This window comes from Trypanosoma cruzi, genomic scaffold (genome assembly GCF_000209065.1).
Source record: "Trypanosoma cruzi strain CL Brener 1047053516721 genomic scaffold, whole genome shotgun sequence".
Classification (NCBI taxonomy): Eukaryota; Euglenozoa; class Kinetoplastea; order Trypanosomatida; family Trypanosomatidae; genus Trypanosoma; species Trypanosoma cruzi.
This window is the reverse complement of record NW_001849506.1, coordinates 154,887-169,230: the sequence shown is the minus strand read 5'-3', so window position 1 is coordinate 169,230 and position 14,344 is coordinate 154,887. Positions and strand designations below refer to the sequence as shown.

Here is a 14,344-nt window from a genome sequence, read left to right as displayed (position 1 = left end):
AACAAATATGCATAAATCTCTTTTTTTTTTTTGTTGTTGTTCTTCTCTCTCTCTTTCTCTCTCTTCTGTAGGGGTTTAGCGTGCGCACCAGAAAAATAAATAAAATTTTTTTTTTTTTTAAATTGTGCTTGTTTTTTTTTTTTTTTTTTTTTTTTTTGGGAGGGGGGAGGCTGCGACTGGACGAAGGGACATTTGTGTACGTGAACAAATAGGCAGAAATCAACGAGGCAAAATTTTGGAAGAGGAGGAAAGGGTTTTGAGCATAAAATACATACATATAAATATATATTTGTATGGGAGAAAAGAAAAGGTGAAATAGCATCTCCTCTATTTTGACATTTATTATTGCTGCCGTAGTGAACAACAACGACCAGTAGAAGAAAAGGAAAAAAAGAAAAAACAAAGCCGTGAATACTACTACTACTACTACTACTACTACTAATAGTAATAATAATAAGAATAATACGAAAAGGGAAAAGGGGAAAAAGAGGGGAATGACATCGGGAGATCCTGCGGCTTTTATTCAGCTGCAAGAGCAGATTGTAACAGTGAAACAGGTGTTCAGCAGTGCTCTGGCGAAGGAACTTAACCTCGTTGAGGTTCAGGCCCCACTTCTCGCGTGTTGTGGCGACGGAACACAGGATAATCTTTCCGGTACCGAAAAGGCTGTGCAGGTGCATGTAAAAGGGATTCCAGACTCAAAATTTGAGGTGGTGCACTCACTTGCCAAGTGGAAGCGACAAACACTTGGGGACCACAAGTTTCCTGTTGGCCAGGGAATTTATGTCCACATGAAAGCGCTTCGCGTGGAAGAAGAGCTTGACACGACACATTCCGTCTTTGTGGATCAATGGGACTGGGAATTGGTGATGCCACCGCAAGAGCGTAATTTAACATTTTTGAAGAACACAGTTCAGCGTCTTTACGCGGCGATTCGCCAGACGGAAGAGGCTATTTGTTCCAAATACAACTTGGACCGTGTGCTTCCAGCCAACATTCAGTTCTTACACGCCGAGCATCTTTTGAAGATGTACCCCGAAATGAATATGAAGGAACGTGAGCGCGCCATTGTGAAAAAGTACGGTGCTGTTTTTCTTATTGGCATCGGTGGCAATCTAACCAGCGGCGAACCGCACGATCTACGGGCACCCGACTATGATGACTGGTCTTCACCTGTTTCTGCGGCAGATATCACATTCCCTTGTGGGGATCCAACAATGAATTCTCTGGCCTCACTGCCTGGACTCAATGGTGACATTCTTGTGTACAACCCTGTCCTCGATGACGTACTGGAGCTGAGCAGCATGGGGATTCGCGTGGATGCTGAAACACTTCGACGCCAGCTTACCCTGTTGTCCAACGAGGACCGTCTGGGGTACGTGTGGCACAAGCGGCTGCTTGCCGGTGAATTCCCGCAGACTATTGGAGGCGGTATTGGTCAGAGTCGTCTGCTGATGCTGTTGCTTAAAAAGAAACATATTGGGGAGGTGCAGTGCAGTGTGTGGCCGAAGGAAATGCGCCAGAATTATCCATTGCTGTGATGTTTATAGACATTTCAGTACTCTTTCTTTTTTTTTTTTTTTTTTTTTTTTCTGTATTTGTCTGTGTGTGTGTTTGTACGTTTTCTCGTTGGTTGTACGGTTTTTTTTTTTCTTTTTTTTTTTTTTTTTTTTTTTTTTCATAGGAGCTTGTGAAAAGAATGATCGCGGGAGGGCTGGCTAACTTAATTATAATGTATGTTTACATCCTGATAAAATGAATGCATTCTTTATGATACTTTTCTGCCGTATGAATCTTTTGGGAAGAACGCGACTTTGTAAGGGGGCAGGGAACCGATAGAGGCCAGTGTATTTTGTTTTTATTTTGCCATCCCACCCACCCACCCCGTTGATTCCCACCACGCGGCGGGGTCTTGTGGTTGGAGGACCCTAAAGTCTGCCAATTCGTAAGTAATTATATTCAGATTCTAACCGAGGACAAGGGACCATGCTAGTGGTCCACAGAATTCTATATATATAATTGAATGAAAAGAAAATATTGAAGCAATTAACTAACCTTTTTTTCTTGACTTGTTTGGGTTTTCATAGGTTTTCAGGATTCGGCCAGCTGCCCGGAATCGGAATATTATTCTATTATATATATATATATATATTATTCATCTCTTTTTTCATCTCTTTTTTTTTTTTTTTGTTGTTGTTGTTGGGGAGCGAAAACAAAACAAAAATAATAAATAATTCTAATTATTCCTTTATTTATCATTTACGATTTTATTTTTCTTCCTGGTCTCTCTCTCTTTTTTTTTTTTTTTTTTTTTTCTCTCTGTGCACATTCACGTATCTATCCATCTATCTTTATATGTCTCTTTCTCTCTCTCTCTCTCTCTCTCTGTGTGTGTGTGTGTGCATGCATGTATGCATGTGCTTCTTTCACCAGGTGATGGTTTACACCGCCTTCTTATTTTTTTTTTTTTGTCGACCGCATTTTGTGGGCGAAGAACTTTGTTAATATTTATGAGGCCATTTTTTACTGCGGCAGGTGAAGAAGGGCAGGAAAAAAAAGGGGAGGAGGCAACAGTTATAAATGAATTGCCAAGTGACACTCCCGCTGCATGCATGGCGGTGGATATTATGAAGCTTGGCTACAAGAATACCATTAAACCTCGTATTCTTTTGATCCACAAAGATGGCCTTTTGTTTCTATCGACTTCACCACCACCATGTGAACATGATGAAGGGGTATCGAAGGTGGATGGCAGGAGTTCTTTTTTAGATTACAGGGTAAGGCGCTTTATTCCTCTGTGTGCGATTGATGCGCTTACTCTATATGCTCGTGGTACGGTGCTGCGTATCCAAGTAATGCGTGAGCATGATGTCGTTATTTGGAGGAGTGAAAAAACCACCATTTGCCGTGAATTAAAGAATGCGGGCCTGGGGATATTGACGGTTGCCAATCGTATTATTGAGTTGTATGCATCAGTCTCCTTGTCGTCACTTGTCTTGCACTCTGTGGAGGACTTGACCCTTCCTACTTCCCTGCAGTTGTCTAAAAATGACATTGGGCGTATGTTTTTACTTGCTGAAAGTTACGCTCCTTTGCAATCACGTTTTGTTCGGCGTCGCCACACAGCGAGGATTATGAAGATTGTAGCGTGTGAACACCGCAAGGAATGTGACGGAACTGAATGCATTGATCTGCGTCGGTGTGCAGAGATGTGGGGTGGCGGTGGTGGTGATGAGGAGGATGGCTTAGGTGTTGAGGTGGGCGTGGTGGTAAAACTTTTCTCCTGGAACGCAGTAAAAGTGACACGATCTTTTTGTACTATCACATGTAGAGGGCAGTCACCGCATTCCGATGCGTTGCTGTCGTTTGTTCAGGATTATCCTGTTGTTGTTATGATGGAGAAGGTACGAATGGTCTCCATGGCAACCTCCATCGTCTCTCGGTGGCCACCGACGGACGATGTCGTGAAGATGCGTCGCTCAAAACACGACAGGGAGGACCAGAAGGACATTTTGGACGCGCGGCATGATGTTGTGTACGATGCAACACCCATTGCTGGCACACGGAGTCTTCTTCTTACGAAACACGATGTAGTTCTGTTTCATGACGAGGCTGGTGACGCTCAAAGGAGCGGGGCTCTTGTTTACTCCCTGTACAGCTTGGCCAGGATGGGCGTGGAGTTGCCCTGCCACGGCGAGGATGCGGGGGGTGGCAAATTAACGATGATTTTTGAGGGGCGTGCGGGAGGTCAAGACATGCCGACAAGGGCGACGACCCTGCCAGCGGGGGAGAAGGAAGAAGAAGAAGAGGAGGAGGAGGAAGGTGAGAGAATCCAGCAGACGACGATTGTCATGGAGTTTCCCACTCCTCCTTCACGTGTCGACAGGTGTGAGGGGGACTACCGGGAGCAATTATGTACCGCCGGCATGATTGCGAATGCCATTTTAGTTTTGTTGGGGTGTGATGGGATTGACGTTCCCGTCCTGGTGCGATCCCCTTCTTCTTCTTCTTCTTCCTTTGAGACGCGTTTCTCATTGGCGGAGAACGAGGAGGATGAGGGTGATGAAGACACGGTTCATGTTCTGGAAAAGAAACACAGGAGATCGTTTCCGGATTTTGTACGGGAGCCACGAGACTATCGAAGGCCTGTGGGCGTCATTCCACGGCGATTTGCATCCGACAAAACACTGTTAGCGCGACAGGTGCTGCGTCTCACCGCCAGGCGAGTCTGGAAAACGTGCCTTCTGGTTGTGACACCCAACATACTTTTTGTGTGTGACACGACGACTCTTGTGCGTCGCCGCATTTTGTTTTCAACGCTTATGGGGATGAAGCTACTGTTGCATCATAGTGAGGGCCCGCTGCTGTTGATGTGCATCTACGGCGAACACGACCTTGTTTTGAAGCAGCACTCTACTACACCGTCGTGGCTGCCACTCAACACGGTGGCAGATGTCATTGTGGGAGAACATCCAATGATTTTTCTTGACGAGGTTAGTCTTGCAGGCGCAAGGGGAAAGTTGAAGAATCTTTTGAGGCGTCGCCTTTTAAGGCCTCCAAGACGATGTGCATCCGTTCCAAAGCATAAAATGTGGTTTCATGCGTATTTAAGTAATGCCTCCATGGAAATGTTTTATGACGCATTGAGGCAAGAGAGGAAGAGGATGCATCCAAAGGAGGGCGCACAGCAAATAGATACATCGTCGCCATTGATCTCTTCTTGTGAGAGAATCAGTGAGGGGTCGATAAGTGACCCGCGAGTCTTGCATTTGATTGAGAAGTTAATGACAGAGAGTCTGGTGGGTCTGTGGCGAGGCACCATTTTTGTTAATTTCAAATTAAAGGAGGAGCAAGAAGGGGTGCATCCAACACAGCATCAAAGACGCATGGGACTGGATGAGGAGGCCGATTATCAAAATGGTGTCATGTCGTTTACCCGGGAACTTCAGTCTCGATTACTCACCCCGGTGTGCATGGATATGACTGAGAACAGTGTTTTACATGTTTGCGACGGTGTGGTGTGCGAAGGTCAAGCGCAAACGATTTCCACGAATACAAGCGGTGGGGGTGAGCTACGCGGGGTTCAGGCAACTCTTCGCATGCAAGAGAAACAACCGTACAACACAGTAGCCGTGGAGCAGGATGGCGTTCATGCGTTATTCAGGTATCTGCCAAACACCAACTTGGGCAGTTTTGCACGCACTGAGCTTTTGAACGCGGGGTTGTTTCCCTCTGGTGTGGACCTTCTTGCTACTGAGCGGAGGGATATTTTGGTTCCAGGGAGGGGAACTGCAATGAATAAGAAACACCAGTCTTTCTCGCTTTTTCCATTTCACCTGAGGTCGCGATTCTTCTCTTTGGAGGATTTAACCCCCATGACGACAGCGCCAGCAAAGTTTATTTCCTCCTCTCCATCAACGCCTTTACTTTTCCCATACAGAATAGCGGATGATGTGGCGCTTTGGGCGCATGAAGTGCCCAATCCTTTGTTCTTGATGAACATTGGGCCCACATGGACGATGGTTCGTTTTCAGTGCAATGATGATGCAATGATTTGTGTAGGGAACGCAGCATTTGTACGCCACGTTCATCGCACAATGCGTTCTGTGACATTTTATCATACGGAAGACGAACGCAATACCGTTACTTGCTTTTTTTACCCTGTTAATCAAAATGGCAACGCATCGTGGTCAGAGGACAAAAACAATCCTGCGCCGTGTTGGGGCAAGACGACCCATGTACGTCGTTTATTACAAGATGTCCTTTTGGTGCCATTTTCTTCATTTTTATTGCAAGATGATTTTCATGGGATTTTTCATTATGGAGCCATTCGGCTTTTAAATGACACGGTGTTCTGTCGTGTGGGTCGATATCGGTGGTTTGAGATTCCTCTCCCATTGCTCATAAAAGACTGGGGTGGGGGGAGTGGGGTTGAGAAAATGACACGATTCTGTCAGTGTAGCTGTTGAACGTGTAACTTCCATCCGTGTTACCGTGTGATGGCAAATGAGGCGGCGGTTGAACTGCGATTATTATGCCGTATCTCTTCTTTTTTTGTTACACATGCCTCCTTTCTTTTCTTTTTTCTTTTTTTTTTTTTTTTTATTTCTCTTCCTTTAACTTTTGTATTTCCCAATTTTTCTTTTTTTTTTTTTTTTTTTCTGTTTCTTTTTACCTGTCTTATGAATTCTTTGGTTAGCCGCAATTGAAGCAATTAGGGAATCAATAACGTCTAGACGATTTTAAATTATTTTTATTTTTCATTTTTATCGTCCGCCTTACATATATAACCCTCCTTTTTTTTTTTTTTGTGTGTGTGTGTGTGTGATTTCCCCGCCTCGCGGTGGGGTCCATGTGGCTGGAAGACCCTTCCCAAACTCTGCCATTTCGTACGTAAAAATGTTTCTATTCCCAACAAAAGTGCAACATATCAACGATGGTGACAATTTGAACGTGTATGCATATAATATACTTGGAGCAAACATTGAGGATTTGGTGAACCCATTTTCTTTACATGACCCCCTTTTTCCTTTTTGTTTGATTTCTATAGATACGTTAAGGATTTTTGCCAGCGATTTAAACAAATATTTGAAGTTATATCAATGACGACCGTTTACGACTTTCAGGTGAACGCAGCCGATGGAAAGCCGTATGATCTCTCGCAGCACAAGGGACATCCGCTGCTGATCTACAATGTGGCGAGTAGGTGTGGCTACACGAAGGGTGGCTACGAGACGGCCGCGACGCTCTACAACAAGTACAAGGGCCAGGGCTTTACTGTTCTGGCGTTCCCGTGTAACCAATTTGCCGGGCAGGAGCCGGGGACGGCGGTGGAGGTGAAGGAATATGCCTGCACGCGGTTTAAGGCGGACTTCCCCATCATGGAAAAGATTGACGTGAATGGCGACAAGGCACATCCGCTGTATGAGTTTATGAAGTCTTTGAAGCCCGGCATTCTTGGCACTAAAGCCATCAAGTGGAACTTTACTTCGTTCCTTATTGACAGGCATGGTGTTCCCGTGGAGCGTTTTTCGCCTGGTGCATCTGTGGAAGAGATTGAGAAAAAACTTTTGCCAATTTTGAATGAGAGCAACTGAATATGTACCTTGGAGGCGGCTGTGATCGCATGCTTTTTTTTTTTTTTTTATTTATTTATTTGGTTTGTTTTTTATTTTAAATATAGCAGGCGGTGAGTGGTATAAATGCCTTGTGTGGATGCTTTCGCTTTTGTTATTTGACCTTCATATATATCTATATATATATATATATCCATTACAATAATGCGATCTGTTTTTTTTTTTTTTTTTGTTTTCGTTTTCTCCCTTTTTATTATTATTATTATTATTATTATTATTATTATTATTATTATTATTATTATTATTATTATTATTATTATTTATGGAATAAAAGAACGGGTTCTATTGGGGAAGCGTACGTAGTTGTCTTTTAGACCGGCTACACGGGATAGTATGAATTGTTTTACGTGATTGTGAGGGGCATTGACTCTCGTTTGGTTTCTTTTTTTGTTCTTTTTTTCCCTTGGGAGGTTGGGGTGGGGGGCCTGCGTTCTGCTTAAATCCCTTTTCTTTTCTTTTTTTTTTTTTTTGATTTTTTTTTTTTCTCCTCCACCCCTCTGCGCTCTTCTGTGACGTGTGGGGAGTGAATGTTTCGTTTCGGTCAATTGCTTAGGGCAGCCGAGATGAAAAGCATCTACGAATTTCAGGTGAACGCAGCCGATGGAAAGCCGTATGATCTCTCGCAGCACAAGGGACATCCGCTGCTGATCTACAATGTGGCGAGTAGGTGTGGCTACACGAAGGGTGGCTACGAGACGGCCACGACGCTCTACAACAAGTACAAGGGCCAGGGCTTTACTGTTCTGGCGTTCCCGTGTAACCAATTTGCCGGGCAGGAGCCGGGGACGGCGCTGGAGGTGAAGGAATATGCCTGCACGCGGTTTAAGGCGGACTTCCCCATCATGGAAAAGATTGACGTGAATGGCGGCAAGGCACATCCGCTGTATGAGTTTATGAAGGCAACAATTCCCGGTCTTTTTGGCACTAAAGCCATCAAGTGGAACTTTACTTCGTTCCTTATTGACAGGCATGGTGTTCCCGTGGAGCGTTTTTCGCCTGGTGCATCTGTGGAAGATATTGAGAAAAAACTTTTGCCGCTTCTTGGTGGTGCTAGGATTTGAGTAGGGTAAATATTTCGTCGGGAAGAGGACGAGGGTGATGGAAGGGTGTGTGCGTGTATGAGGATGGGGGCATTGTTTTGAAGAATTTTTGGTTTGTGTCTGTGTATGTGTGTTGCCTTTCTGGATGTCCTTTTTTTTTTTTCTGTTTATATATATATATATATATAGTTTTGGGGTCTGTGTATATACACGGATGGATAAGGACAAATACACGCAGAGAGGAAGAGGCATGAGGAACAAATAGGAAAAACATTTGGAAAACACGACAATGTTATATATTTATTTTGTATGTATTATATGTCTGTAAGCACGCATTTCTGCTTGTAAAGGGGGAATCCTTGCCTTTCTTCCTTCCTTCTTTTCTTTTTCTTTTTTTTTTTTTTTCTTGTTGACCATGGGCAGCGAAGAAGAGTGTAAAGGGGAGATAATTAGCATTCATAAAGAAGAAGAGGCTAAATAAAAAGATACTCGCAATAAGGATTCTCGCGTACGTAAATATATACACAAAAGATAAGAAAGACGAACAACTTTAATACGAAAACAGGGAGTTAAACGCGAGTGCGTGTGTGTGTGTGTGTGTGTGTGTGTGAAGGAGAGAACAATGACTTCTGAAGGGACAGATAACGCTCATTCTAGTATCTATGACTTCCAGATACTAGACGCTGACCATCAGCTTTATGATCTCTCGCAGCACAAGGGACATCCGCTGCTGATCTACAATGTGGCGAGTAGGTGTGGCTACACGAAGGGTGGCTACGAGACGGCCACGACGCTCTACAACAAGTACAAGGGCCAGGGCTTTACTGTTCTGGCGTTCCCGTGCAACCAATTTGCCGGGCAGGAGCCGGGGACGGCGCTGGAGGTGAAGGAATTTGCCTGCACGCAATTTAAGGCGGACTTTCCTATCATGGCAAAGATTGACGTGAATGGCGACAAGGCACATCCGCTGTATAGCTATTTGAAGCGCTGCCTTACTGGATCAGCGGGTGTGCAAGCCATCAAGTGGAACTTTACTTCGTTCCTTATTGACAGGCATGGTGTTCCCGTGGCGCGTTTTTCGCCTGGTGCATCTGTGGAAGAGATTGAGATGCAACTACTTCCACTTTTTGAGGGCGAGGTTGTTTCCGGGCCCTCGTAGGTTTTTATTACGATACGTTGACGCTTACTACTTTGTGCCCATTTATTTATTTTGTTCTGTTATATGTTTCCCTCTCTTTTTTTTTGGGGGGCTCATTCTCTTTTTTTTTTTTTTTTTTTCTTTTTTTCTTTTTTTTTTTCATTGACTCCCCTCACGTTCTTTCGTTGTTGTTGTTGTTTTCTGTCGGCCGCGATGAATTAGCAATTGCCATCCGTCTTCACTGTTGTTTCCATAATGGAATTGAACGATAGGAATATTGGGGGTGGGGTAGCTGTTTGTTTCGGTTTTTTTTTTTTTGTTTCTTTTTCCCTTCATTATTATTATTATTGTTATTATTATTTCATTTTACGACAGGAATTGCGGAAAGGGAGGAGAGGAGGGGAAAAAAAAAAAAAGAAAGAAAAAAGAAAAAAAGGAACTATGATTTACATTTTATTTTTGTCTCTCACCTTCACTCTCACTCTCACACACACTCTCTCTATATACATGTGTGTATGCGAGGAGGTCCTTTTTGCCATTTAATTTTCTACCAAGACGAAACACAAGCCTGGCGGTGGTGGGAAGGACACGAGTATCACGGCGCCATAAGAAGAGAGAGAGAGAGAGAGAGAGAGGAGTAAATGAAAATTAAAATGAGGCGACTTAAAATGATAGGAGTAAAGAGAGAGGGCTATTTGATGGGTGCAGTAGTGGCAAATCTTTTTTTTTTTTTTTTTTTTAAATTTGGAAGGGGGGAGGGAGGAGGAAAACCCCCTCTTTTCCCCTCTTTCTTCCTACACCCTCTATGTAATGCGTGAGGTGGGCTGTCTGGGACACGTTACCCGATGCCAAAGCGCCATTTTGACTGGATACACATATTTAGAGATTTGTAATGTTGTACGTTTTATCCTTTTTTTTTTTTTGCCTTTTTTTTATTTTTTTTTGTCTCGTTTGTTTGTTTCTTGTCGTACTTCGTTTAGGCTGCAGAGAGCTGAAGGAAGGAAGGGAGTCTGAAGAGGCTATTTCCCGTATACACGTGTTTTACGTTCTCAGGACCTTTTCTTGCTTTCTTTTGCCTACTTTCGATACTCCGTGGAGTTTGTGCGCGTGCGTGTGTGTCTGTGTGTCTGTTTGCGTGTGTGTGCGTGTTTCTGCGGTGCTACATCAGTATGCTTGGATACGTTATCAACTCTGAGTTGAATGCCGACTGGGAATGAGAAGTCCATTTTGTCTTTTTTGCGTTCAGGAACATTAGCAGGTTGTCCATATGTAGAGCAGGTAGCTTCTACTGTGAGAAAAGTCACTGTACCTCCTGCTGAATCAGCCACCTCTTTGTCATCCCCATTATCGCCTTCACTCTCTTCCTCTTCCTGCCTGTGGCCTCTTGCATTTTGTAAATTTGAGAATTGTCGTCAAGAGAAAACGCTTTTGTGGGCCACTGCTCTCCGCCACAAAGCCATCACGGCAGAGGCCAAGAAATTAGGTTTGGATGCGCTGCAGCGAGGTGAGGTGCGGAGACGCGCTAAACTTTCCTTCCATGTGGAGGGGCGGCATAAATGCGGCCCGAATGACACCGCTTCGGATGCGGAAAAACATACATTGGCGGACATTCTGAGGGAGGAGGTGGACGGGTGCCGTGCCTGGACAGATGTGGCCAATGGCACCAGATTTCAGATGAGTTTTCTCTTAGGCGGCGGTGATATGGTGGGAGTTGCAAAGGAGATGTCTGCCCTTGAGGCCACAATGTCCGGTCATGGTGACACAAGCCAAGCTGATCGTATTCGACTGTTGGTATGCGCCGTCGCCGTGGTGTCGGCGATGTTGAATCATTTTTGCCCACTTCGCTGGGTCATAACTGCTTCTGCAGGAGTTCCGCATGTTTGGGATCAGGCAATTGCTCTTGTTGAGCAGCTTCTTAACGACGAGGCTATCGTCTCCTTTTTCATGGCAGAAGCACTTGCATCGGCGATTATGTCTGTTTCTTCTTCAGACATGACGATGCGACGCTACGATGTCCTTTTGAAGGAAAAACGGAAAAGGATGTCGACACGCATCCTTCCCCTCCAACACGTTTTGGGTGGGGGAGAGGCCGCACCTCTCTCCATTGCGGGTGTCGCAAAGAATACGCTTCACTTGCGTACAGAGACGCAGCTGCTTGACTTGAAACGAGGTTTGCAGAAGGAGCTGCGTGAGCGATTGGCAATTGCTTCAAAACTGGATCAGCGTAGCGTGGATCGCGCGCGGCAATTCAAGGAAGCATGTGAGTTGTACCGAGCGACAGTGAAGGAAAACCAGACGGACGGACGCCACCCGATAATTCAAAAAAAGGGCCTTACCGCTCTTTCCCGTACTGACATTTTGCCTGGGCGGTGTGTCCACTTAAGCGATGTACCGGGAGGGAACAAGTTGAGAACGGAAACGAAAAAAAAATTGAGCTGCGAAACCGACACCAGCACCCATGAAGCAAAGGTTACATCGTCCTGCTGGGAGCGCACAGTTTTAGAGGTTTGGAGGGCACGTCGCGAGGCCGTCCTTGGAGTGCTGCGGGAATACTGGATTGTTGATAATGGCTCTTTGAGGAGGAAAGGCAAAGAGAAAAAAACGGAGACGAAGGAGAAGGCTGGACCTTTATGGATGACCGATGCGTTGCTAGGGACTCTTTCACGTCAACTAATTGCATTGATCGGTGTACAGGGTCAGAATTTGATTTCTTTGTTGGATTCACTCTGGAGGTGGATTGGATTTCAGCGTGACGCACTCGATGAGGAAATGTACACGGCACTTGCAGTTGAGTTGGTCGTTTTTCTTTTGGTTGCTAAATATTACTCTTCTCGTGCCGATAATTTGCTTTCGGAATTGATTGCTATTTTGAAGCATCTGGCGGGAATTCGTGTCCGCGATGATTTCTCTTCTCCATTACTCCAAAAGGTACCGGACGCGTTGGCTTTGGTTCTCTTTGATGCGGTGTTTTTTTCCCTTTCAACGGGGATTTCCTGTTTCTCAGAAGGGACTTCTGACGGTTCACGCGACCGTCGAGTGTCATCGCATGTCTCAACCTTGTTGTGGGAACTTCAATCCTCGGTCACGTTGCGACATGCGGTGTCGATTCTTCAGGGCGGCAGTTCGCGCCAACTTCCAACAGGAAATGGTGGTGTGAACCCGTTGTCATTAACGCCCTCTTTGGGGGACACTGAAGAATTGACGCTCTTAACCGACGTAGCAAGACATGGAAGGTGCGGTGGAGTTGCATTGAATGTGTCGCCCAGGCATGATGTGTGTTTTCTTCTGACGCTCACGGAGCTTCTTGGGACGAGTGTCTTTGCTCATTTGAAGGAAATCCCGATTCGTGCAAAGAGGCCGCCACCGCGGTTTCTCAGTGAGGCACTATGGAATGCACTTCTACCATTGACCTCTGGGCTACTTCATCACATCCAGCGCATGCATATCGAAAATGGGACGAAGGCAGTACGCCGTTTCTTGGAGTTTAGTCGTGCCCTTGTTGAGGAATTGACACCGCGGTGGGAGTACAACATTGTGCCTACGCGGCGTCTACAAAAGAAGGGGGTGGCTATTTTCACCTATACCGCTGTGGAACAAGAGTACGAGGCGAACCATGTTGTAGAGGATCGTGTGGTCAAGTTTACTTCTCTTCTTGAGTGGTTACTAATGGGGGCTTCTGAGTTCTTTCCGGAACTTCTCACGGATGGTCACAGCTTTTCCCGTATGTGCAATGCTGTTGGGCTTATTTTATATGATGTGGATGGTCGTACGGGTCATCAGATTATGACGCACCTCCTCCGTCTTGTACCGCCCAAGGAAAAGATGGACATTGAGGCTTATATTGCAGCCATCCGTTGCTTGTCTTCTATGCGGCATGGTTGTACACTTTGGGAAGAGGCTGTAAAATACTACCGAGAAGCAGTTTATTTTATAGAGGATGATGCCAACGCAAAGGACGCCATGAACTCCCATCGTCGTCCACACGTGCCCGCAGATCTGTCCACTGCCCGTGTGTTGCGTTGTATTGGAAGTAGTCCCCTGCCTCACGTGCCTCGGTGTACGTTGACGTTAAAAATCGTTGCGTTTGCCCGGGCATCCGGTGTTCCTTTAAGTCTTCAGTCGTATTCTTCTTGCTTACTTAACTTTACACTACGGAAGAATCCGCCTACAAAGGCGTTTTTTGTTGCACCGTGGTGTGATGCATTAGAGTGGTATAACGATGTCATGTCCCGTAGTGAGCAGGTGCCTTTGCCGAAACAAGATCCCTTATGTTTTCAGGTAGCATGCTTACAGAGTTTACTTGCACAGGGAGATTGGCCAGAGGCACTTTTTTCACTTCCATTGGCAGATATTGTCCGTCAACATGGTGACGACGCGGCTGAATTGAATTTAATTCAATTTTCAGGGAAGGTGTCTTTCCTGCTGAGGCTGTGTGCGTCCGATCGAACACGGAGCTGCGCCCATGCCGCGAAGTCGTTACTCTACGTGTTTCAAACCCTACCCTCTCTTACACCTGGTACGCAGGCGGCAAACCTTGAAGATATGCAGAAGTTGTGTCATGTTGCTAATACATACCCTCCTGTGCTTTCTGAACCGAAATTAACGAAGGGCGCACCGCTGTTTCGTCACGAGACACCGCTAATTCCCAGAATTTCATTGGAGCTGGAAGTTGAATGGGCGCGCTCTTTGGAACCGTTTGGTTTTTCTTTTTGCCATTTCTACCACATCCAGAATTCACTGATGGAAAAATTGGAGGCAGCCATTTTATCCCGCCTGCATAGAAGAAAGAGTGATATCGATGGGCGTGATGGGAAAGATTCGGATCAGCCTTCTGCAATTATACGAGTTCGTGAGCGTGTGTCCTGTACATTTCCTCTCCTTCAAACGGTGTGGTCAGCAGAAGAGTTTTTGAAGAAAACAAAAGAGGCAGATGGTGTGGTAAAGGGAAGTGATGTTGTCCGCTCACGCATGGACACGTGCTATGCCAGTGTTATGGTGCCCCTGCGACGACTGGAAAAGATTCGTGCAGA

The 14,344-nt window shown here is 45.4% G+C and overlaps 6 protein-coding genes across 6 annotated transcripts, besides 27 other annotated features; all 6 read left to right on the top strand.

Moving 5' to 3' along the window:
* Positions 1–14,344: part of a sequence feature (heterozygous, Esmeraldo-like haplotype) that runs on past the window's edge.
* Positions 106–157: a microsatellite.
* Positions 413–441: a microsatellite.
* On the top strand, positions 495–1,541 carry Tc00.1047053503899.90 (asparagine synthetase A, putative; the record flags this gene model as incomplete). The annotated part of the gene is made up of 1 exon (XM_807711.1): positions 495–1,541. One exon carries the CDS (start codon positions 495–497, stop codon positions 1,539–1,541), a length of 1,047 nt encoding a protein of 348 aa, XP_812804.1.
* Positions 1,565–1,592: a microsatellite.
* Positions 1,642–1,679: a microsatellite.
* Positions 1,683–2,116: a mobile genetic element.
* Positions 2,121–2,156: a sequence feature (AT_rich).
* Positions 2,294–2,315: a microsatellite.
* Positions 2,359–2,387: a microsatellite.
* Positions 2,511–5,969, top strand: Tc00.1047053503899.100 (uncharacterized protein; the record flags this gene model as incomplete). Its single annotated transcript, XM_807712.1, has 1 exon — positions 2,511–5,969. One exon carries the CDS (start codon positions 2,511–2,513, stop codon positions 5,967–5,969), a length of 3,459 nt encoding a protein of 1,152 aa, XP_812805.1.
* Positions 3,785–3,820: a sequence feature (GA-rich).
* Positions 6,072–6,173: a sequence feature (T-rich).
* Positions 6,240–6,270: a sequence feature (AT_rich).
* Tc00.1047053503899.110 (glutathione peroxidase-like protein, putative) lies at positions 6,603–7,097 on the top strand (the record flags this gene model as incomplete). The annotated part of the gene is made up of 1 exon (XM_807713.1): positions 6,603–7,097. The coding sequence occupies one exon, from the start codon at positions 6,603–6,605 to the stop codon at positions 7,095–7,097; it is 495 nt and encodes a 164-aa protein (XP_812806.1).
* Positions 7,131–7,175: a sequence feature (T-rich).
* Positions 7,244–7,269: a microsatellite.
* Positions 7,289–7,318: a microsatellite.
* Positions 7,327–7,397: a microsatellite.
* Positions 7,582–7,620: a microsatellite.
* On the top strand, positions 7,664–8,197 carry Tc00.1047053503899.119 (trypanothione/tryparedoxin dependent peroxidase 2, putative; the record flags this gene model as incomplete). The annotated part of the gene is made up of 1 exon (XM_807715.1): positions 7,664–8,197. One exon carries the CDS (start codon positions 7,664–7,666, stop codon positions 8,195–8,197), a length of 534 nt encoding a protein of 177 aa, XP_812808.1.
* Positions 8,345–8,364: a microsatellite.
* Positions 8,541–8,584: a sequence feature (T-rich).
* Positions 8,756–8,786: a microsatellite.
* On the top strand, positions 8,799–9,335 carry Tc00.1047053503899.130 (glutathione peroxidase-like protein, putative; the record flags this gene model as incomplete). The annotated part of the gene is made up of 1 exon (XM_807714.1): positions 8,799–9,335. One exon carries the CDS (start codon positions 8,799–8,801, stop codon positions 9,333–9,335), a length of 537 nt encoding a protein of 178 aa, XP_812807.1.
* Positions 9,431–9,474: a microsatellite.
* Positions 9,649–9,675: a microsatellite.
* Positions 9,718–9,749: a microsatellite.
* Positions 9,926–9,949: a microsatellite.
* Positions 10,035–10,054: a microsatellite.
* Positions 10,225–10,258: a microsatellite.
* Positions 10,415–10,463: a microsatellite.
* On the top strand, positions 10,515–14,344 carry Tc00.1047053503899.139 (hypothetical protein, conserved; the record flags this gene model as incomplete). The annotated part of the gene is made up of 1 exon (XM_807716.1): positions 10,515–14,344. A coding segment is annotated over one exon (3,830 nt), but the record flags the coding sequence as incomplete, so codon positions are not given.